Source organism: Cupressus sempervirens, chromosome 10 (assembly GCF_028749045.1).
Source record: "Cupressus sempervirens isolate cs-2001-9-10 chromosome 10, ASM2874904v1, whole genome shotgun sequence".
Classification (NCBI taxonomy): domain Eukaryota; kingdom Viridiplantae; phylum Streptophyta; class Pinopsida; order Cupressales; family Cupressaceae; genus Cupressus; species Cupressus sempervirens.
In genome coordinates this window covers 550,363,587-550,387,687 of record NC_143127.1, presented here as the reverse complement: position 1 = coordinate 550,387,687, position 24,101 = coordinate 550,363,587, and the positions used below count along the sequence as shown (strand labels likewise).

The 24,101-nt window shown below is 36.0% G+C and overlaps 1 protein-coding gene across 8 annotated transcripts in view; it reads right to left on the bottom strand.

Annotated features, from left to right (window-relative positions):
- Nucleotides 1–24,101, bottom strand: part of LOC149535071 (uncharacterized) — an 84,508-nt gene that overhangs the window by 44,777 nt on the left and 15,630 nt on the right. For 4 of the 8 annotated variants that reach the window (XM_089804412.1, XM_089804411.1, XM_089804413.1 and 1 more), the window contains exons 2-3: nt 17,081–17,156; nt 1,509–1,677 (exon numbers count right to left, since the gene is read on the bottom strand). In XM_089804412.1, the coding sequence (XP_089660538.1) occupies nt 1,509–1,677; nt 17,081–17,140 (229 nt within the window). In that variant the 5' untranslated portion in view covers nt 17,141–17,156. Of the gene's footprint in view, nt 1–1,508; nt 1,696–17,080; nt 17,157–24,101 lie in introns of all 8 variants that reach the window. The other 4 variants (XM_089804416.1, XM_089804418.1, XM_089804415.1 and 1 more) reach the window with 2 other exon arrangements.

The following is a 24,101-nucleotide window of genomic DNA, read 5'->3' as shown; positions in this document are numbered from 1 at the left end:
TAATGATGAAGACTTAGGTGAAATCAATCCATATTCAAATCGGATTGTCAAAAATGCAGACAAAATGTTCACTAACTAAGATCTTGCCGAATTGGAGAGAAAAGCGAATGTAGTGGACACATGGAGGATGAAATACTTGAGGAATCATTCACTCCTCAAGATGATTCAGCTTTACATTTTTACAATAATGTACAATCTATTGGGTTAAACAAAAAGCTTCTAGAAAAAAGTGATGCAAATAGATTATACAGTTTGTTTCCCTAGAAACTTTTAACTTTCAACTGTTCATTGTTTGAACTTTAGCATTTTGAGCATCTGAGGATCATATGACATGTAATTTTTGAATTATGACAAATTGATAATCAAACCAGACTAATATGTTATGATAATGTATGGATCGATAGGCTATGTGTGGGCTTTGAGCTTGAAACATGTCTCACACCAAAAACAATTACTAGGTTGCTGTCAAACTCAGTTTGCTGTTTTTCAACTGCCAAGTTTTTTGTCAGTCCCTGAAATTTTACATGAAATTAATTTGAGATCAAATCAAAGCAAATTAGATTTCATTTAACCTGGGATTAAATGATATCAAATCAGATTTCCAATATTAAATCATATTGCATTTATATTCTATCAGTTCTACTAGATCAAATCAAGCAGGGCAGACAAGTGAATGAGCATCTGACAGAGATAAAAGACCTACCAAGTACAGTCAAATACAGAGAAGTGCAAGAGCTTATGAAAAAAGTGAAACATAAGGCATATTCATGATGGCTTGGAAAACACTCAAGTTCTGGAAATAATTAGGTGACCTGAGTTATATATTCGTCCCAGTGGGTTTATGGATATGTACCATAGCTTAAATTGAAACGAAGTTTAGTCCCCCTAGTTCATCCATATATATGTAACAAGATCGAGAAGGCACACATCCAAGATTCCAAATAAACTACTTTTTCAATACATAGAAGTTTAGAACAATGATTAATCATTCCCATGCAGGTTATATGGCCTACAGGCCATACTTACTTTCAATTAATACATTATTCTTAATTGTCCTCTAGGAATTGATACCAAAAGCACTTTTGTGGCTATGCTTATAATGAATGAGGTATAGTAGAGGAAGCAAACAATGAATAATTATAGCCGTTTAAATGGTTTTATACCATCTTCGATGTGCATCTGATAATTGAATTTGCCTGTTTTCTAAAATATCAAACACTTGTTTAAAAAATCCCTTATTTAATAATCAGTTCCTTAGAAAATTATAATTATTTATCTTTGTGGACTAACCTGGACTTCCTAGGCCCAAAAATAAAAGAGTCCCAAAAATTTCCAGTGAATAGCCAGGTATCCAAGTATAGATCAACTTATATTGTCAAACATGAAAATAAAAGAAGAATTTAGAGACTCTACCAGCACTAATTTGTCTATGTCCTATTTTGAATGAATTGAATCAGAAATATAAAGAAGTACAAAACATAAAAGTTGATGCCCTGCAGATATATTACCAGTCAATGATTGGAAGCAATGAAGATCAAATGTATCTGCCTCAAGCAACTCAATACCCATACAGCCCACAGTAGGCGACAATTGTTGTGATATTGCATGCATAGAATGCCATAAACTAGCTAGCCTCAAGCTATCATTTGTGTCCATTCGCCCCGCTGATCCATAGTCCTACAACAATAGTTCCTACTGTGTAATAAATTATACCAATCTGGAGAGAAACTATAGGATAATCAAAGTAACATTATTCATCTTCATATCTATTTTAACAAAATAATCAATAAAAAGTAGTCTCCAGAACTACAAAGATCCAAGCCTGCATGGTCTGTCATGTTGCAATGAAAAAATTTGTGTTAGAAGCAGAGTAACGAGAATCGCAGCAATTCATGTGATTCACGTGATTCAGCAATTTAATTCAAGCCAGTCGGTTTTTTTGTGAATCGCTGAATTGAATCAGCGATTTCTTGGCAGGATCGGCTGGAAAAATTAGGTAGCCCAATTGGGCAAACTTAAAAACATTAAAAAAAAAGAAAAATACAACTTTTTTAATGATATTTTTCACATTTCTTTCTTAAAACCCTAAGAGGCCTTCTATTTGTTGAGTATGACAAAAAGAGAGGAAAAGTGAGAGATAGACTTGAGCTAGAGCTAGAGCAGATAGACTTGTCTTTTCATTTTGTTTACAGATACACATACATTTCATGGATCTTCATCTTACATACATTTATGATTTGATGTCATTGGTTTTATCAATTTTCATCTTACATGCATTTATGATTTGCAACATTTATAATTCTATATATCTATGCCATATGATCCTATGTTTTCTATTTACTTCAGCTACAAATTACAATTTACATTTTGTGTATGTGATGGATTTATCATTTATGTTCTTTGTTATTGTATGTTAGCTTCTATTTGATGATGTTATAGTGTTTTTTTAGTCATATTCAATAAAGGATGCATGAAATAAGTTTTAAATCGTTAAAATCTCTAAATTTCAAGGGTTTTTTCACTTTGCCAATTCATAGCCGATTCTGATCTGATTCATGAGTCCAATCGGCCTTGCCGATTCCAAGTTTTGGTTCTTTGGTTAGGAAGGGAGCAATTTTTTTTCTTTCAAGTTACTTTGAGAACCATCATCTTGAATTGCATATGTTGAATGGCCCTATATAGATAACAGTGCTATGAACATGTCAAGATCACTACAAAGACAATCATGGTATCAAATCGGATTTGAACATTGAGAGTAATTACCAACAATAGGAACATTGAATGGCATTACAGTGAGATCTGGTCTACACAATCTAGGGGAAACCCTAGCCACACTTCCTAGATTCTCTAGTGTTTTTTGTGTAGTATCTTTGTGAGGGGGCTGTCTACAAGGAGCCTAGACTAATGGCACCACTTTGGAGTGAGATTCTTGTTGTCTCTAAGGCATTTACCCTGTGCTTTTTGGGGGTTTCTTCATTCTGTTTGGACCGTGGAGTGTGGAGCAATTAAGGGGTATGATGTTGGTGCTTGGCAATTGGATTCGCTATATTATTCCAAGAGTTGTTTATCCGGCTTGGTTTTTGTCAAATCTTCTTGCTAGTTGGAGTTTTTGTGGCTTGTGCCTCTTTGCTTTGGATTGTGTAGTTTTTTCCCTCATGTTTGGGGGAGATTTTTGTGCCTATTGTTTGTGAGTGCAGGCCTTGCATGCTTGTGCAAAGAGACTGTTTTGGAGGAATGAGCATGTTGTTTAAGGATGCAATGATGGGAAGTAGTCCATCTCCATGCATGCGTGAGAGAAGAAAACTCTTCCCAAATTGGGGGTTTTAAGCCTACAAGGGTAAATGGATGCCTAATTAAGGGTGATGACAAACCAAATCTTGTGATTCCTCCTAATTCTATTGAGGAAGATATTGCTTAGTTATCTAATCATGCTCTAATTTGTAACCTCATGGGGATTTTAGTGTCTTTGCCCTTTATGGAGTCATCGGCTTGTTGCACACGGAATCTAGAGGGGGAAATAGAAGTGATATTGGCTTCCAACAGTTATTTTTTGGTGTTTTTTCTAATGTGTCAAATAGAAATAGGGCACTTGAAGGGGGGAGCTATTTTATAATCAAGTTGGTCTCTTCATCAAGACATGGCATGTTGGATTCAACCCAACAAAAGAGCTTCCTCCGAGGGTTCCAATATAGGTAAGGCTTTTGTGGTTTCCCTTAGAATTTTGGGAAAAAGTCATCTTCAATTTAGTCGCAACGTAGCTTGGCAAGCCAATGAGCTCTTCACAACAAACTATAGACTCATGTTTATGTTGAAATTAATTTGAGCAAGCCTTCACCTAATTCCATGGAAATTTAATTGAGTCCAAACTTGTGGATCCAACAACTTGATAATGAAACTTTTCCATTTCATTGCTGAATCTATCATGAATATGGGCATTTACAATGAGTGTGCCCTAAAACTTAACCTAGAACTTTTAGAAGTGGTCTAGCTAATTCACTTCCTAAACAGGATAAAGGGAAGGCTCCTCTGATGGAAGACAACGAGGGTTTCATTTGATAAGGACCCCTAAGAAGGGAAGAGGTCAAAAGAGACCCTTTCATGATAGGCAATCAGATGAGGTGTTCAAAAGGTTTGATGCCCTAGATGATCTAGATTAATTTGATGGGGCTATTGTAAACTTGCCTACTAGTTAGAAACTTTTGGATGCAGGGGATCTAAACAATGAGCATGGCAATAATACTCAAGTTGGTCCACAAGAGGAAGGTTTAGGTATGCAAATGGATACAAATATACCCTTGGGAACCTCAAGAGGATTGGGGTCAAGTGGAGGCAACAAAATGAACAATGGTCTAAGTCTCATATAATCTAGGACTAATGTAGATATAACTTTGCAAGAGGGTAGTAAAAGTCAGGGTACCCCACATGTGTTGGGAATTCATTAGAAAGCTCTTAAAAATATGTTCTTCAGAGACTCTAAAGGTGGGTAGGAAAAAAGATCAAGGTAAGGTTAAGCTAGTTCGCAAGGCATAAGTGGAATCTACTTCTGTAAAGACCGTTCACTCTTACTTCTCTTCATCGCAAAATGATTGTCCTTTCATGGAATAAAGGGGCTTGAATAGCATCCCTAGATAAAAGGCTATTCGAAAGTTGATTGCTTCTAATTCACCTCATGTGATCTTTATATAGGAAACTAAGTTATTTGTTGATGGTATGCTCAATAAGGCATCAAAAATTTGGTCTCAAAGTCATTGTTAATGCAATGGGGCTCAAGGCAATTCAAGGGGTATGGCTTTCTTGTGGGATCTACGTAAGCTTGTCCCACTCTAGTGGATTTCTAGTAGGTCTTCTATCTCTTTTGTGGCCACAAGTTGTGAATTTGGTGAGACCCTTCTTTTTACTAATGTTTATGCTCCAATTAATCTTATGGGAAAATCCTTGCTTTGGTCACATATAAGACATCTTTGCTCTCTTGCTCCTTTATTCCCCTAGATTTTGGTGAGAGATTTTAATGCTGCCTCAAGTTTGGAAGAGAAGTGGGGAGGAATTCCAATTTTGATCCTTCTACAAGGCTTCTAAGGAACAATATTGAGTTTCTAAAGGTAGTGGATGTTAAACCCACCTTACTTGCAATAATAGAAGATGTGAAGTGAAGGAAATATAAGAGAGGTTAGCCAGATTTTTAGTATCTTGATTTTGGATGGAGGATGGTTGGACTACTAGTTCAAAGATTTTAGACTAGGGAAGATATAACCACTTGGAAATCAAGTTTTATGCTACTAAGTTCCAAGTGTCAAAATATCCCTCTTTAAAGTTCTAGATTATGTGGCTTCAAGAACCATCCCTTCGTGATCTTATGCTTCACTAGTGGTGTAAGGGAAAGCCTTCTTATGGTACTGCAATGTACTCCTTTGTCAAGCAATTCCAACACAAAGTATAAGCTTAAAAGGCGGAATAGAAAGTGTTATGGTAATATCTTCCTAGCAAAAAAGAATGCTAAGTCTTGAGTTGATGTTGTTACTTGCCAAAATAGGCATCATAATTAATTTGATGCTCTAGATAGGAAGCAAGTTGTTATAGTGAAGGAACTGGAGGAATGGGAAATTTGAGAGGAGATTTATTAGAAGCAAAAGGCTTATAGGTTGATTGGCTACAAGAGGGTGGTAGAAACACAATTTTTTTCATAATAATGTGAAGGACGAAAGACATGGGAGTGCAATTACTTCTCTCATTTCCTCAAAGGGGGTTCTTCTATCACACCACGGGGAGATTACTCAGGAAGCCACTAGATACTTTGTGAATTTTTTTGCTAAGGTCTTTACGCCTACCACTGTGGAGGAACGGTTTGTGCTTGACTATATTCCTTCCATAGTTGCCAATGAAATGAACGAGGAACTCATTAGACCTATATCACTATCTAAGGTTGAAGCAGTTGTATTTGGCATGAAAAAGTGTAAACCTCTAGGGTCAAGTAGTTTCACTACACAATTTTATCAAGAATTTTGGGAAATAATTAAGCTGGATTTTTTCAAGCAGTGGAGTCATCTTTTAGGAAGAAACTAATGCTCAAGAACTTAAATGTTATTTTTCTTGTGCTCGTAACAAAAAAAGGAAGGAGCTAATACCTTGAGTCCTTTAGACCTATAGCTCAATGTTATATGATATATAGAGTAATCACAAAGTTGATCGCAGAAAGCCTCAAGCCATGGCTCAGTAAATTATGATGGAAATATTGTCATTGATGTCAAAGGCATTTAAGAGATAAGTAAAAATGAAGAAGACAGTTCAAAGTGAATAAATATATGAATCAATCTCAATGATGAAAATGGTAATATGGGAATGCATATACTATAAAAGATAAAGCTACAATGATAATGTGAAGAACAAGATTCATATCTCTTATAAATATGGCATAGATTGGAATGGATAAATTGCAGAATTTTCCATTATAAAAAAAATACATATTGTGAAAAGAAAAAATTGTTAAATATAAACCATTCAGATATGAGAATTGACAACAGATGCATTAAATAAAATATGGAAGTTGTTGGTTAAGAATATTGTCAAGCATCGAAAGAGGGACCAGACAAAGAATGTCCATCAAATGATAGGCGAACAGATCGAAGGAGTGTGAGAATAAGAAAAGGTAAGTTGACGGAAAGAGCAAAGCATAAAATAATCACTTTTTGCACAAAGAATAATCATTGTTTGAATCAGCATTAAATAAATAAAATATATGTGCTATGTATGAATCAGAAGTATGAAACCAGTGACTATTGGCAAGATATGAAACGGTTGGCTGAGACAATGACGAAAAGCAAGCAGCAGCAATATTTGTTATAAAGAAGCAATAATATCATAAAGGCCTGATAAAATGAAAAAGGGCATAAGCAGCATGTATGTGATTATGGCAAAAACAGATTGCATAAGTAGGGAGCAATATGCTGATCCATGTCCGAAACAAAATCTACGAGATCAAATTCCTATGCTGGATAATGATTTGTGAAGGTTCGATAAGCAGTAACAGCAAGCGATTGTAGCTAAGATGAAGAACTATAGATGAATCAGAAGTCAAAGTGACGTATAACTTAGTGATATGTTGAGTTTAATTTAGCAATATATGTATCTGCATATGTTTAACGATAAGAAAGATGTCCATAAATATCTTGAGGATCCGCCAACAAAAGACTACAGCGGCTAAAATAATAATAGGATCAATATTAGAACTTGCCACATCACCGTATTTCGAGTAGACTGTGTCATCGAATGTGCATAAAGTGAATGAGGAGTCGGGAGTTCAGTATGATTCATGTAAAGACAATTATAATCTATGTATTCCAGCAATATGCAGTACTCAGCAGATTCAAAGCCAACAATTCTTCAAGTGATAAAAACAGATGAAGACAAGAGAGAAGACGGTGAAATTGATAGCGATAAGTTGTGTTTATTAACTGGTGGTCATGACTAGATTGTGTGCAGCAAAGTAAAGCCACAGATGTTACAAAACAATGGTAATAGCAAACAGATAATAAAAGGAGCCTGCCATCAATAAATGAATGGTATTTACCTTATGCAATTCTAATCGAGGTTGGTTTAGTAAATCATGTGAATCTGTGATTAAAGAAAAATAATAAATTATGCTTTAATAAAAAGAAGGTATGATTTTTAGAATTAAAATATATATATTGGAAGGACACAACCTTTTATTGAGAAGATAATACGACTCTTTATGTAAAGAGTTTTAAAAGGTATAAAAGGGAAAATATGGAGATATAAGTAAATGAGAAGAAAAGATATGTGGTGAAAGAAGAGTGTGAAGAGTGTAGAAGAGAAGTAAACAGCGCGGCAGAGTAATGAAACGAAATACTAAAAGAAGCGTGGAAGAGAAGTCAGTAGTGAAGGAGTAGTGTGAAGTGGATATGTGCAAGAAAGACGAGTGGAAGGAATTAAAAGAGGCTGAGAAGAGGAAGTCAGGTTTTTAGTGTGAGATGGAGAAATGGGCATGGGAAAGTCAGATGTGAATAAAGAAGTAAAAGCCAAGAAACAAGTGCTATAAAAATAATAAGGAAAGTATATATAGATTGACATCTATGAAATATATATATATATATATAGAGAGGGAGAGAGAGAGAGAGAGGAAAGTGATATGTGAAAAATCTTAAAAAGAAAAATAAATAATCAGATTAAAAATCTGATATATATATATATATATGTCAGAAACAAGTTTTTGGAGGCTGACTTAAAGCAAAAGGAAGAGAGAAGCGTGCGTATTCGTAAGTATCAAATCAAGGAAGATTTGCGAGCTAAAGATATCCATCATTAGTTGCACAAGCAACGTCGTCAAGGTGGAAAAGAATTTTTTTTGTGCAGTGGGTTGGTGCTCACAAAGACAAAAGCTGGAGTTGGTGCTTACAATAGGTTGGTACCTACAAAGTGTGGTAGTTGGAGCTTATAGCGAGTCAATGCTCGTAAACATAGGGGTTGTAGCCTCTAGTAGGTTGGACCCTACAAAACATTGTAAAAGACAAGTTTATATAAAAAGCATTTATTTGCCATGGCTTTCTCCCACATTGGGTTTCCATGTAAATCATTGTGTCATTGTGTTCATGTGCAAAATTATTGATTTCAACATTTAAAGTTATTAAAGCAATTGTTTGGATTAAAAATTTAAAAAGGAAAAAGTTGTTAATATATTAATTCACAACCCCCCCCCTCCCCCCTCAGTATATTCGTGTGCTCTTCAAATTTATCTCTAAGGAGAAAGTTTGGATTTGTGGCTGAAAGAGAAACATTGGATGAGATAACCATAGAAACATATGTTGTGCATTCTATGGTAGTTTCTAAGGAGAAGGTTATGTTCATTATGTTGGATATGGCCAAAGCATATGATAGGGTAAAATGTGATTTATTACATAAAGTGCTTATTGCCTTATGTTTTGGAATTGAGTGGATCAGTAGGTTGATAAGTTACATTACTTCCTCCTCCTTTGCAGTTCATATTAATAGTGAGCCCACAAAGTTATGATCTTCCTCCCTCTTCCCATCTTCAGCTTGTGGATGTCATGGCCTTAATGGGTGTTGCTATAATCAATGAGGCTGGCGATTTGAAAAAAGCTCTACATTTTTTTTGAATGTCACTGGACAAAAGATTGAAGGAAAATCTTTCATCTTCTTTTTTAATACTCATGTTCCCATTCAAGTCAGGATTCCTAAAATTTTGAGGTTTCAAATTGGAACACTTCCTTTTGTCTATCTTGGAGTTCCTCTTTTAGCACGTTACTTGCCTAGGGGCTACTGAAGGAAATTTTGGATAAGTTTTCGCATAAGGTTAGCTATTAGACTATAATATATGGCTCTCAAATGCAAGCAAAGTGACTCTCTTGAAGTCAATTGTCTAGGATCTTCTTGTTTATAGGTGTCTTGAGCAAACTTTATTAACAAATTTGATGCCTTTCAGGGCAATTCTTATCGACATGTAAACTACTATCTTCAAAGTGGAGTTTGGTTAAATGGGGTTTTGTTTGTAGGTCAAAGCAAGATGGTGGCCTTTGTTTTTGTCAAGCAGGCATGAATGGGCATAATCTAGTTGTGAAGTTGGAGATGGTGCACGGGCACCAACTAGGGTAAAGGTTGGGCCAGAATCCTCAGCATAATATATTTGGTTGGGTGTGGCGGGGGGGAAGAAAGGACATACCCTAATGCAATCTGGTAGGCAATGGATCAATGATCTACAATGCTCTTAAGAATGGCATAATTGGTAAAACAAGTTCCTGTTTACATTTGCATAAAGGGTGTTGAAACTTTGTTCTAAGACCCTGGGATGGATTCCCTCCTATTCTATCTCAATTTCCTCACTTGTAGTCTCTTAAAAATAATTTTCTTGAATCTGGCTGGAGTAGAGCTAAGAATTTTAAAGTTGCCTTGAGCTTAGGGTAAGGAAGGTTGGATGGAAATAACCACAAGAGTGGCCTCACAAAGGAACAGTGGAGGGTAGAGAGGATGTTGCTAGAATTTAACTAGGTAGATTGCATAACTACCTCAAAGGAGTGAATATCCTTGCACAAGGATCTAATCAGAAGGATAAATTTTTCACGGCTTCAAGATATCAAGAATTAGATAGGTTAATTTTTAGCAAGGTAAACGTTCCTTGGTGGAAGCATGTTTGGCATAGGTTGAATTGGCCTAAGTGTATTTTTTTCTTGCGGTTAGCCATTCCTAACAGATGTCTCACTTGGGAGAATCTTCGAAAGAGAGGGTTCCAAGGGCCTTCTAGTTTTCCTCTATGTAATAAAATGAGGAGACCAGTTCTCATCTCTTTTTCCTATGCACCTTCGCCAAGTAAATATGGCACTAGTGGCAATGAGTTTGGAAGCATGCTTGTGTTCATGTGTACTCTTCGGTTGACTTCTAGAAAAGTCTTGGTTAACCCCCTACTAAAACTTCCTTCACCCATGAGGCATGGCATATTAGACCTTGTTTCATTATTTGGTAATTGCGATTTGAGAGAAACCGCACGATTTTTCAAGAGAACAAGAAGTTGGTCCAATAAGTGTGGCTACAAGCTATTGGCATACTACAGGGACCTTTGATAGCTATGTGTGATCTTCCTATTGCCATAGGCCCTAGAAACTTGCAAGTTGTCCAAATTTTGAATATGTTTGGTGAGGACTTCATCAATGCTTTGTTCATGATATAGCAATTAAGGTTTCGACCAGCTAAAAAGAAGGCCCAACGAAATGTTAAGTGGCATCCGTCACCTTTGGGACCCTTAAGGTCAATATTGATGAGTCTTCTAGAGAAAACCTTGCAAGCAAGACAAGCAAGAGTTGATGTTGGCAAGGATAGCTTTGGAAATGTAATTTTCTCCTTATTTGTTTATAAAGATCAACAAAGCAATAACTATATGGAGGCTCTTGTTGTTCTCTTGGCATTAAAAAGATGGGCCCTGGGATAGAGCAAATAATTTTTTAGTCTGATTCCTAACTTGTTGTGGATATGCTAAATAATTAGAGGATGGATGATGTTGATTGCCATGTAGCTATGGTGGGCAGACAAAACAGAACTTTGAAAGACTCTTTGGAGTCAATTTTTTTTTGCTATGTTCCCCGAGAGTGGACGATGGCAATTGATTGTTTGGCTAAGTGGGCTTTAGAACAATTGGATGGTTGGAATATGGGAGAATGTGATATCCCATACCTAAAAATAGGATTATTATTATTATTTGGCGAATAGAATAAAATTTAAATAAATGAATCTCATTATTTTCTAGTTTATTAATAATTGAATACATGAACAAATGAATTTCATTAATTCAATATATTGTGTGTTAATATTTAGCTAAATAAACAATAAATAAAATTCATTATTTTAATATAATATAAATAGGCAATTGAAGGAATTTCATTATTTAATGATAACAAACTAATGCATCAATGCTCTTGATAAATGACAAACAAGCACACATTACCACTATGGATGATAGTTGCACGACTTAGTCATTTGACCATGCCCGACATGACAAAAGGATTAAGTCCATGGTGGCAACATGATTAAAAGGTTTAATAATTAATTTACTAAACAATCAACAAACCATTACCGGGCAAATCTTAAGTCATCGCTGGAAGGATGCGATTCCCCTTGGTGTCGTATGGATTGGGAACAGTAAGTATAAGACAAAGACCGAAAGGAACACAATATACCAATGTACAGGATCGAAAGAAGACAAAAGGATGACAAATAAGGAAATAAAACACAAAGGAAACTAAGAATACAGTTAGCCTAAAACTACACATATATAGTCAACAGCACATATGGCAGATATCCAACATGCATCTTATTATGCAGAATGCCCAAAAAGGCTATAAAACAAATAAGAACAATTCTGAAATCTATGTTTGATACAATCAGACATAAATTACATCACCAGCACAAAAGGAAGGATATTCTGTTAAGACATGAATCTCTGAGGTGAGCATGTTATTTATTAATGAATTCATTTAAATAATATCCATGCTCAGACCCATTATAAATCTAAGCTAGAAGAAAGGAGTAGGGATACAATATGGGAAAGGCTTGTATAAATCCAGCCAACAGGTTGTCTCAAGATAGGTAAGGATCAATGTCTCCGACTGCCTTGAGAACATGTCGAAGAAAGGCTAAGGGTTAGGATCTAATAAACCTTGAGGGAGACCATTGAGTTTGGTGTCAAAGCGGCCTATTGTATCTCAGCATCCTTTCTAAGCCAGAGTTATAATCGGTATAGCATGAATTTCATAATTCATACATGATTTCATTATGTTATTGAGTAAAATAGAATGCAATTATTATTGTTTATTGACACATAAAATGGACAACTCACTAGGGGGCATTATAGAATGAGATAAATTGCCACCAAAGTGTGCTCAAAATCTTGAGAAGATTGTTAGAGAAGACATGGCAAATTAGTTGTGGCCTTTAAGGGTCGCCTTCTGTTGGTTTGTTGGATTGTTCTTTCTTTTGGGCTTGGTGGCCATTTGCTTTGTACTATTATTCTAATTCAATTTACTTTTACCCATTGTTTCAAAAATAGATTACTAACAATAGAAATTATATTTAACACTAATGTTTACAAATAAAGGATCTCGTGGATTTGATGGAATATTAGCCATAAGAATATGTTCCATAGAATTCAATTGTATTGGGCACAATATTGCAGGGATGCCAATTTCCGGCAACAACAAGGGAGAGCAATTTTAAATAAATAAGAAAAAAATCATATAATGAAATTCAAAATATTGAATACTCCTTGCTTGCCAAATAAGGAGTATTCTAAGAAAAAGCAATATTACATACACAATTGTGCCCCAAAAGGTAAGTTTTCATTTTCTCAACCTCTATTTAAATTCATAATACATTTGTATCCATACATTGATTCATCAATTGTGACTATTTGTATCCCATTGATGTAGATTTTAACTAACAGCAATTGAAATCAGCATGAAGTTAATAATGACTTTGTGTTTACAAGCAACATCCTCTACATTGCAATTAAGGAGGAATATCAACTGCAATTCCTACTGCCATTTGGATTTTTGCAGAGGCTTGGAAGGACAACTGCAATCAATGACGTGGACTTTCATTTGATCAAGTTTGGAGAAAGCAAGACGGCTCATGTAGGGCTTTTAGAGGAGATAAGTTGGATGGCGCAACCTGGAGATCGCAAGAAGTCCGACCAAGGGTTGGAAATGTTAGCCATTGTTAATTGGAAGGACAGACTTTTTGGACCCCGCGATAAGTATGTGGCCCCTATGCCAACCTGGGTGGATGAGAGCAGGTGTATGCAATGAAGCAGTGCATCCTTGAGGGTCTTTTTCATTGATGAACAATATTGGTCCCCTTTGCATGGAGCTTCAACTGGTCCCTCCCCCAACAGAAGCAATGTTTTCTATGTTGACTAGAAGGATAAGATCCCTTCAACCCTCGGTGGTTGGAAGGGCATCACATGTTTCAATTATATGGCACCATCTAGGCAATTTGACAAGCATGGAGCAAAAAGGAATCGCCATGATGCAGCGGATAAAGAGTGCAGCCTTTAGAAGGAAGACTTATAGTTCATTTTGATGACGATATTCAAAGAGAAGTGGCTGAAAATGTTATGTCTTTCTTGGAGAAGGGCCTAATCAGGAGACTCAAGGGGTTTTGGCCAAGTCTTAGTGATCTGCAAAAATGGATTTTGAAGTTTTCTATCTCAGGGCTTGAGGGCTTTTTGTGTTCAATTTTATAATGAACAGGATAGAAGGTAGGTCTTTTACGTGCACCAATGGAGTTGGGAGGATGAGTGCATGTTGTTACTGAAACCTTGGAACCCAACATTCAACTCTACCACTAAATCTTTCGACAAGGTACCATTATGGGTAAGACTCCCCAATCTTCCGTTATATTTCTGGTTTGATCATGTTTTAAGGCTAGTGGGAACACTTTGGGCAAGATAATGGGGGTGGATGAGAGCTCTCCAGATTTCCTTCATACAACTTACGCTCGCATTTTATTGAGATGGACATGATGAAGTCTACTCCAACGGTCTTGTACCCAAAGTCTGCAATTAGCTCTTGGCTTCAATCTGTAGATTATGAAGGGATCCTTTTTAGATGCAGGCAATGTTTACAAGCAGGACATATGGCTGAAAATTATGTTAGAAGGAAAATGCAAAGACAGATAACCTGGTGGAAGGAGGAAAACCCTCAGGTATACCTAGTGGAAAAAGCAGATAATGAAAAATCAGAGATGATGAAGGGTATGGGAGCCTAGGAGGGTCAGCAAGGTAAGGTTCAAACGAGCACAAATGAGTTGGAAGGGGAGAACACAAAGATGATTAGGAGTGCTAATACTGCTGATTGCTTCTTGAGGCCAAACACGGATGCTCACACGTCTCGAATGAGGGACAATTTCCTCCTCGTTCTAAATAGTTTCAAGAGGAAACAAGACATTGGATAAAGAGACTGGTGCAGATGGAGGAAGCCGTGATAGTACAAGAAAGGAGTTTGATGGAAGCCCGCACATCTATACTGGAAAGGCAAAGCTATCATTTAATGATTCAATTGTGTAGCAAAAGGAGGCTACAAGGAGGATGGTAGGCAAGTTGTGAAGAGCAAAAGGATAAGGTGGTAAAGAATGATGGCACCTTTGGCATGCTACTCCAGTTACAGATTAATGGTGGACAAAAAGAAATTCTTAATATTCTGACATGTTTATAGATCTTTGTTTCGGGTTGCCTTGTCTATATGGGGAGGTGGCTCCTCGGTTGTAGCCACTCATGGTTCGCGCCAGTACCAAAATCCAGGTTTTTGAATTACGGTTTTTGAATTACTATCAAAATGCAGCACCATGTAGCTGCTATTTATTGATTAAAAAAAAAACATCCTCTACATTACCATGTACAACTTACATTTTGCAAGCATGCAACCCTAATGAATTACAACAAAGCCGCAGTATCACATGTTTAGTTTTGCACAACTTTATTCAATGACCTTGTATAATACAACAACCGACCGCAACTTTATAATGTTTTTCCTGTTTTTATTCTTTTTGCTAAATCTGTTTTTTGAGGTCGGAATCATGGTGGACCCCCATGAAATTTTCGTTCCTAAGTCAATTTGTACACAAATGTGAGGCCTTTCCTCTATATAAGCCCTCATTTTGAAACATTCATGCCCTTCATTTTATACAGAATATTTTGGAACCAGACCAATCTCATTCTATAGCCAATGATAAGTACACAAACTAGAAACCAAATGAGAAAATTATAACACCATTGAAAATTAGTGCTCTTTCTTCTCTCTGCAAGAATCAGTTAACAGGCAGTCAAAAAAACGAAGCAGGCTAAGGGAAAGTTCTAAAGGCCAAGTCGTCACAGAAATGACAATCCCATTCAACAAAAAGAAATTCAATAGATAGAGGTATCGACCCTCAAAATTGTGCAAACAAGCTCAGGCATGCAAACAAGGCAAGGTGATTTGAACCTTTTACAATTTACTTAAGGTAATCCTAATTTCCATCAGCGGGTAATTATGTCAGAGATTTGGGAAAAATTAGAAGTTCGCAAAAATTAATATGCATAAGTGCTTCTATATTCAGTCACACCATCTTTATTCATAAGGCATTACATATTTATAGTGTTTTCCTATCCCTATCTTATAGGAAACTTCTATAACAACTTGTATATTTATTCATAGTGTCTTCATATCCTCTATTACAGGAAACTTCTATGACTACTCCTAAATATACAACTTGTTATACATAAACACACACGGGTTTATGCTTGCTAAGTAAGACCAAGAATGAGCAAAAATCGCAATGCACCTTTCTTAGCTTAGCTTGCATGCAGTCTGAAAAGGCAGCAGTGAACTAGGTCATGTAAATGGTAAAGGCATTTACAATTAAAAAAGAATATGCAGGAGAGTGACTATCTTCAGCTAAATGTAGAAATGGCCTAACCAGTATACAGTTCTCAATATGTTATGATGTGAGACAGGGTGCAGTAGTTTTAAAACAAAACATTGAAAACAAGCAGTCGGGTGATTTTTAATATATATAGATTGAATTGAAATTTTCCTCATCCTATTTCCAACTTTAAAGGTCTAAACTTAGCTAAAAGAGTGCCTGTAGTTACGTATTGTGGCTAAGCAATTCAGACTATAAGATTGACACTGCAAGACCATCATAGCAGTGCAAAATAGAGGTAATTGGCAGGAAGATTAGTTGCTGAGTATAGATCTCATATAACAATGAGTGGGCCAGAAAAGCTACTATTAGCCAATAAGTGCCAGCTCTGATTGTACTACACACAGAAATAATCGTAAAAGTAGAACTCTGACTAAGAAATAAAAGTAGTTGACTAGAACAAGTTTTCATAACGATTTAAAGGTGACAAAATTGCTTGACTAATTGTAGGGATCAATGCTAATGGTTCACCCTAAAAAGGATTCGGACTCCCTTTTGACAAAAACTTATTTGACAAGTCTCTGATGAATGAGAGGAAATATGATGGTGCTGCTGAGACAGAATTAAGTATTCAAAAGGAAATCATCAAGTAGTAGGATAACTGAAGACCAATGCCATTGATGTTTGTTATAGAGCATGATTAGAAGAATTTCCATGCTCTATATTTTCAAGGAGAAGACAAATTATGGAAACAAAATGGAGTTCAGATGATATTTTAGAGATTTCCGTTGTCAGGATATAGATTCCATTTTGCTCTTTCAAACTATGAATAAGAAGATCAGCCTTTTTCTTCAATCGAAGTATGACATGACAAGGATCACAGATTGCTGGGATCGTTTAACTATCTCTTAAGCAGAGAATGTCATATGAAATTGAAGCTGGATTTAACTATTTGTGGAGAGGAATCTCAACCAAAATTTCAGACTTGAAAATTTGGAAAACACCCCCATTTTTGAATAATTTACACCTCAAATCAACTAATACAACACGCATAAAGCAAATCACTTTCAAATGTAAAATCACTGCTAGCAAAGACCAGATAAGATGGAAAATTTAGGAAAAAAACAAATATGCAACAGAGGTTCTCTTAGGAGATGAAATCTACCTTGCAGAAAATGAGGCCACCGGATTTATTTATGATAAACAAATTGTATATGCTAGCCATGCTTTAGCTCCCCAGCCTGCAAAAGGAGAAACATACATGTGATAATAATATTGAAACAGCAATTTCAGAGCAGCAAGAAAAGGCATCCATCACAACCTAAGTTGTTCTTCTAGGGCATAGACGCAGGTCATATAAGAAATATGTGCTTCACAACTAGCTTTAAACTAGCACTTGCGCTTTAAGGACTATCTATGTTAATATGTTTGTACAATTCAATTTGTGCATAGAATAAAAGTGGACAAAAGAGCAAGAAGGCAAAAAAATTGGGTCAAACTTGCACAAAACAGGCCACGTGTCAAGCTATTTTGAAATACGTTTGAAAACATTCCCTTAAAATAAACATATATAGCAAAAAGAAAAACAGACATGTGATAACAATATTGAAACAGCAATATTAAAGCAGCAAGAAAAGGCATCCATCACAACTTATGTTATTCTTCTAGGGTAGCGTCACGGGTTGTATAACAAAATATGTGCTTCACAACAAGTTTTAAACTAGCACTTGCACTTGAAGGACATGCAAAGGTTACATTGATAGAAAACTGTGTATGCTAATACATTGTTTTTCTCTATGTTGTGCACAGAATAAAAGTGGGCAATAGAGCAAGCAGCAAAAATTTAGGGTCAAGTTTGCACAAAATAGGTCACTTCTCATTCTATTTTGAAATATATGTATCAAAATATTCCCTCAATATAAAAATAAAAAAAAATTAAAATATAAATATACGAATAGGCATTAAAATGCTCCCATAATAAGTTGGTCTAGGGTTATGGAGTGCAGGCGGGGCAGATGACTAGATTTTCCAGGCATCTGCCATGGTAGGACTAGATATTCAGATAGACCAAAAGCAAAGGTATTTCAAAAATAGTGCATGGAGACTGCCAGGTTGGGCATGGAAGAATCAACTTGCTTGTAAAACAAACTTCCACGGATACAAGCTCTCTCAATCTAGGGCATCTAGATGAGACCCCTACTCAAAATAAATGGAGTTTTGCAAAAATCTTCAAGGGACCGGAAAGAGGCACAAAGGGCTTAGAAGCGAAGGTATGGAAGCTGAAAATCTAAGGATATGGCTATAGAGAATTCACAAACAATTCAACCAGCCCATAGTAGAGCAATTCCAGTACAAGTAGAAGATGACAAATGGAGAGAAACAATCAAAACCTTCAACGATAAGGTTTTCTTCATGAAGTACATAGGGGACTGGATAGCATTTACAAATTTGAGCAAGTGACATGACGATTACTGGGGTAAGAACCTTACTACCAAAACTCTTCTAAATGGCTTATTTTTAATCCATGCAAAAACCATAGAGAAAAACAATGGATTTTAATCAATGGCCTTTTCTGTACGGGGGCCATGGGTCCTTTATTAAGGATTGGATGCCTAATTTTGATCTAAGGCATCCATTGATCAGATTCCAATATGACTTCGGTCATATAATCTACCAAACAACAACTAGGAGATTAAAACTTTACAATCCATAGGAAATAAGTTTGGTAGGTTCTAAAAGCAGATGAGGCAGTGATAAAGAACACGGTATGCATGTAAGAACTTCCCATACCTTGGAAACCTTATCTCAGATGAAGGGATGTATGGACAGGAAATAGAAGTTGAAAATATCGAAGAAAATTGCTAAGTGTGTTCAAAAGTGGGTCATTTGGCAAAAGATTCTATTAAGAATTAAAAAGGGAAAGCACCAAAAAGTGAGCGCCTATTGAGGAAGATAAATACTCTTAATAGTAAGTTAGAATCCTTTTGTCGAAAGAATGGTAGTGTCTTTGAATCTGAATAAGGGGTGAGATTGCAATGTGCTTGGGCTCTTCAAATGCAATGCAAGAACCCCAAGAAATAGCCCCAAGGGATTTGAGTAAAGATTTTGCGGATTTAGAAAAAGTTTGAAGTATAGGATACTGCAAGATGGTTTTGTGACTCCTCTTAAAGTTTGAAAGATTGAGCCTTCAAAGAACAGAACAATGATTCATTCTAGGGTTCCCACATACTTGCCTGATCTAGAAAATTTGAGAGTTTTACAGGATCATCCAGCAGAATTCAAGGATTGAACCCCCTTGTAGGAAAAATGAACTGCTTCGATTTTTGTGCAAGAATAAAGGGATTTAAAAGACATAGAAATGATAATGGAAGAATTAAGAAACAAGGCTTCTTTGGAAGTAAAAGAGTCAGATGGATTAAAGGGTAGATGAGGACCAATGGAAGGAGCGATTGAAAGACATCTATGTCCCTCAGGGCTTGAGCATGATTTTAGTCTCGAAGCTATTAATCAGGAATCTCCTAACCATTCACAAGTGACAAGGGGGCTCTTAGATTCATTTTCCAATGCTGATGAAGACATTTTTGGTGTTAGAGATGAGCAAGGAATTATGGAACTGTGAACTATTAATCAATCCAAATCAAAATCAGTCAAAGATAATAATAGAGAAAAGCATAAAAGAGCTCCGAAATTAAAATGATTGAAATGGGAATTAGCAAGAAGTGCCGGGAGAAAAAGTAAACTAAGATCGGCAAAGGGATTTTGCCTTGCCCAAATGCCATGAAGGTCCTATCATGGAACATTAGGGGCTGCAATGCCCCTGACAAGTGACATTTGATCAAGAGGGGACTCGGTGATGCAAAGCATCCTACAATATAGGATCCATGTTGATCCCTCCAACATCCATTAAATAAATTCATTAATTAAAGGCATCATTTGAGGTAAACAGAACATGTTTCAAGAATACTTCACCATTTACATAGTCCGATTTCTATTATTTAGTATATCATTCATAACTTTGGATCCCGACAGTTTCTTGCCAAAGCCATTGGCGGAATTGTTTAAAATTAGTCCTAAAACATATCCAAATCTGATCCCAATCCAATAAATAATTTTCATGTTATGGTCTTTGAACCAAGACCCATATTTTTTGTCCTAAACTAGAAATAAAATCTATAACCCTGCCTAGGGCATCCAATATCTTTCACAAGATAAATCCAACTAATCCCATACCAATTTTAAAAGAACCATTTTTTGAGTCTAGTTTCATAATCTGTAAGCTATTAATTTTTTCAATGCATAAATCATTTTGTGAGAACAAATCCTTGCCTGCAACTCCATTGAAGTTATTTAAACAGCAGTTTTCACTAAATTGTCTATAACTTTCACAAATCTCCACAAAACTGATTCATCCCAAAATGAAATAAAATTGGATTCGCATATCTTTCCAATGAATTCATATAGAGATCCTGATTCTTCCAATTATGTCTGTACCACATGCTTCAATCTGACTGTAGTCAGGGAAATCCCAAATCTGCAAACAACCACTTTTACCAAAATACTCATAACTTCCTCAAAACTTAATGAAATTGATCCAAACCAAAAAGAGAAGAAGTTCATTGATCCTACTATCCAAATATACAAATTATACATGGTTTCCAGACCGCACTTGGTCGTACAAGATCTGAAAACAACACAAATTAAAAAACTAATCAAAACAACAATATAGAAAATCTCCAAAATAAATCCAAAATGTGTCCTTCTCATTACATATTTGGAACAACCAATACAATGATTTTATAGTGGTTGTAGTGGTTTATAACCTCCCAACCACCTTTTGAAGCAACTCCTTACATTCTTTTATCCCTTTTTGCACTTTTTTGAAAAGTTTTAAAGTTGCAACTTTTAAGCAACTTCTAAATCTTAAACATTTTGACCTCACAACTTTGTGAAAACCTTACAAACATATCATAGTGGAATATTAACTACCATTTACAATATTTTTACCCTTTATTAGGCATTCTTTCATATTTTGACCTTCTTGACCAAACTAGGACCTTACCAAGACAATATTAACAATGTCATACAAATGGCTTCACATAGCCTTACATATGATTCAAATAGACTCATGAACTCATGATCATTTAAAAGACCATAAAATTCATGATATGAAATCTATCCTATTGTAGCCTCCTGTTATTCCTTTGTGCTTAAGTGCTCCTGCACCATACTACCAAACTTGAAAAGTTTCCCAAGTCTCTTGGAAACATGGAACCAATAACCTGCAAGAAAAAAACTAGACCAAATATCTTAATCTCTACCTTCATTTGCCTTTGCCTCTTCATGTCTTCATCACCATCATCTTTGCCTTAAACGACACACAACTGTCCTCAAAATCATATTCTCAAATACTCCTATCAATGGAGCATTAATGGCTGCAACTCCACGATGCCTTATTAGTCAAAGATCCACCTTTACCATGCTGCTTCAAACTCACTAAAAATAACTCTCCCATGCGCATCACCTAGGAGTCTCATCCTTCCTCTTTCCCTAGTATTTTGGCATCCATTGGACCTTCCCATGGCCCTGATAGAACTTCCATATCTGTCAACAAAACAACACAACACATTCTATGCTCTTGAAGCCACCTGGTATTGCTTTGTGCTTAGGTGCTCATGCACCACTTGGTCAAATGAAACCAAATTTACTTTTGTTACTGGAATCTAAAGTAAGAAATTGGGAAGTAGAGCATCTCATGAAAAGATGGAAATTTTGGCGCGGTTATTTTGTTGAAGTTGAAGAAGCCTTGGTCTAGGAAGAATTTGGAATCCAGGAACTTCAAAAGTGGATTGTGTGCTCAAGACAAAATTCGCAATTGATAAAGTTAAAATCATTCTACCTGCAAAACGATATGTTTATATTATAATAACTCTGGCCCAACAAATGTAATCCAAAAGAGGAGTTGGTGATCTCTCCTCTCAAGAAAACTACAGGAACTCAAAGATCAAGTTATTCTCTTGGAGTTTGTGGTCTCCTCAAAGTATATAGTTCAATCCAGACATATTTTCAGAATTTTGTTATAAGGACTGGTCTTCAAAAAGTTCATTGTTTCAATGGTTCCTACCTTCCTTTACATGCACTAATGATAGGCAAGGTTTCTTGAATATTGCAACAAAATTGGATCTTTTTTTTTTTCTGGTAGGGGTATGGACTGATCTCACAGTTGTTTTTGAAGCTGAAATTCTTCCAATTACGAATTGGATCATACCCTATTCTTCTTAAAGCTCCAAGATGATTGCATCCCCATCCAGTGTCCCTTTAATATGGTAAAATGTGGTTTAGCGATGAGAAATTTGAAGTTCTTGTTTCTCAATGGTGGAATTCAACTCCTCCTTCATTCAGGAAAAAAGGCGTCTTCTTTGAAAAATTGCAGTTTCTAAAGAGTAAAATGAAAGAATGGAATGGATTACATTTTGGGAACATTTTAGAAGAAAAACTTAGTCTAGAGAAAAGGTTGGAGGATTTGCATAGTTAAGTCATTCAAATAGGCATGGAGAAAGTAGACTTTCAGGAAGACAAAAACCCTCAATTCCCAATATGTGGAATTTTTAGCAAGAGAGGAGATCTTTTTGGGATAGAAATCTCAAGATCGCTGGCTACAAGAAGGGGATAGGAACACGAAGTTCTTCCATTACCTTGTGAAGGCAAGACAGTCAGTGGACAGGATATTCTCTATTAAAAAAGTAGTGGCAAATGGACCAAGGAAAGTTCAGAAATCAATAAGGAAGCAGAGTCAAGGTAAGTTCAGAAATCAATAAGGAAGCAGAGTCATACTTTCAATAGTTACTAAAGGCAGAAGATCGTACTCAGGACTATGGGTGCATCCTAGATGTGATCCCCAAACTCATTTCACATGCACAAAATGTAATGTTACCAGAAAAGGTCAGCACTAAGTAAAAGAAGCTCTTTTTTCCATGGAGGAGGTCAAAGCACCTATTCAAGTAAACCATTATATACAGCACCTGGACCTGGTGGCTTTCCAGCAACATTTTTTTAAAGTTGAGGGATGTTTTTTTTTCAAATCTTTGGGAAGTAGTGGAATTAAGAAAAGGGAGGTTGTCTTCAAGGATCTGAATAACACTTTGATTGTGCTGATTCTGAAGGAGAAAGTCCAAATCTTTGATGACTTCAGGCTCATTTCATTATGTAATACAGTCTATATAATTATCTCAAAGGTTATGGCTAAGAGATTAAAGAAAGTTTTGGACAGTGTCATCTCAAAGGAACAGAGTGGATTTGCACCTAATAGATCCATTGTGGAGGGAATTATTATTGCTCATAAGGCAATACATTCTATCCGACATGCAAAAACTGAAAGGATGTTTGTAAGCTTCAACATCAAGAAAACTTACGACCAAGTAGACAGAGATTTCTTATTAAAAGTGATGAAAAGATTTGGGTTTGGCCAACTCTAGATTTCCTGGGTGAAGAGTTGCATATGCTCACCCAACTTCTCAATCTTGGTAGATGCGAAGCTTCTCTCAAAGATGCAAGAGTGATGAAAGCAACATTAGATGAACAAAGCAAACGTTATAGTCAGGAAATTAATTGGCATAAATTAGAGATACTTCTCTTCAATACTAAGCTAGTGAAGCAAATTGATATTTCAAAGATTTTGCTGATTAAATTAGGTTCCCTTTCAAATCCCTCTTTTTGCAAGGGCGGGTAAGTCATACATTTGGAATAGCCTATTACATAGTTGCTTATAGTGTTGGATGGTTAGAAGAGTATATGGTTCTCTTTGTTGGCCACATTCTGATGCTGAAATTTGCCACACCCCTTCTTTCAAAGTGTTGTCTAAAAATTCCTAGTAAAATCACAAAAGCAATAGAGAAAAGAATGTGAAAGTTTTTTTGGAATGAAAGTCAAGACCACGATAAGGCCCCTTTGTTGGCATGGGAGAAAATATGTCAAAGGAGGCAGAATTGAGGGATAGGCAGAAGATGAATAAAGCTATGTGAGCCAAATTGATATGGAATCTGTACCAAAATTTAGAGCCAAAATGGGTTAAAATCCTCAAAGCAAAATACTTAAGAGTAGAAATAGAATCCCACCTATTCAAAACGTGGCCACCTGAAGCATCTGCTATTTGGAATTTTATGCTATCTCGCAGGCCCACTATTACCAAT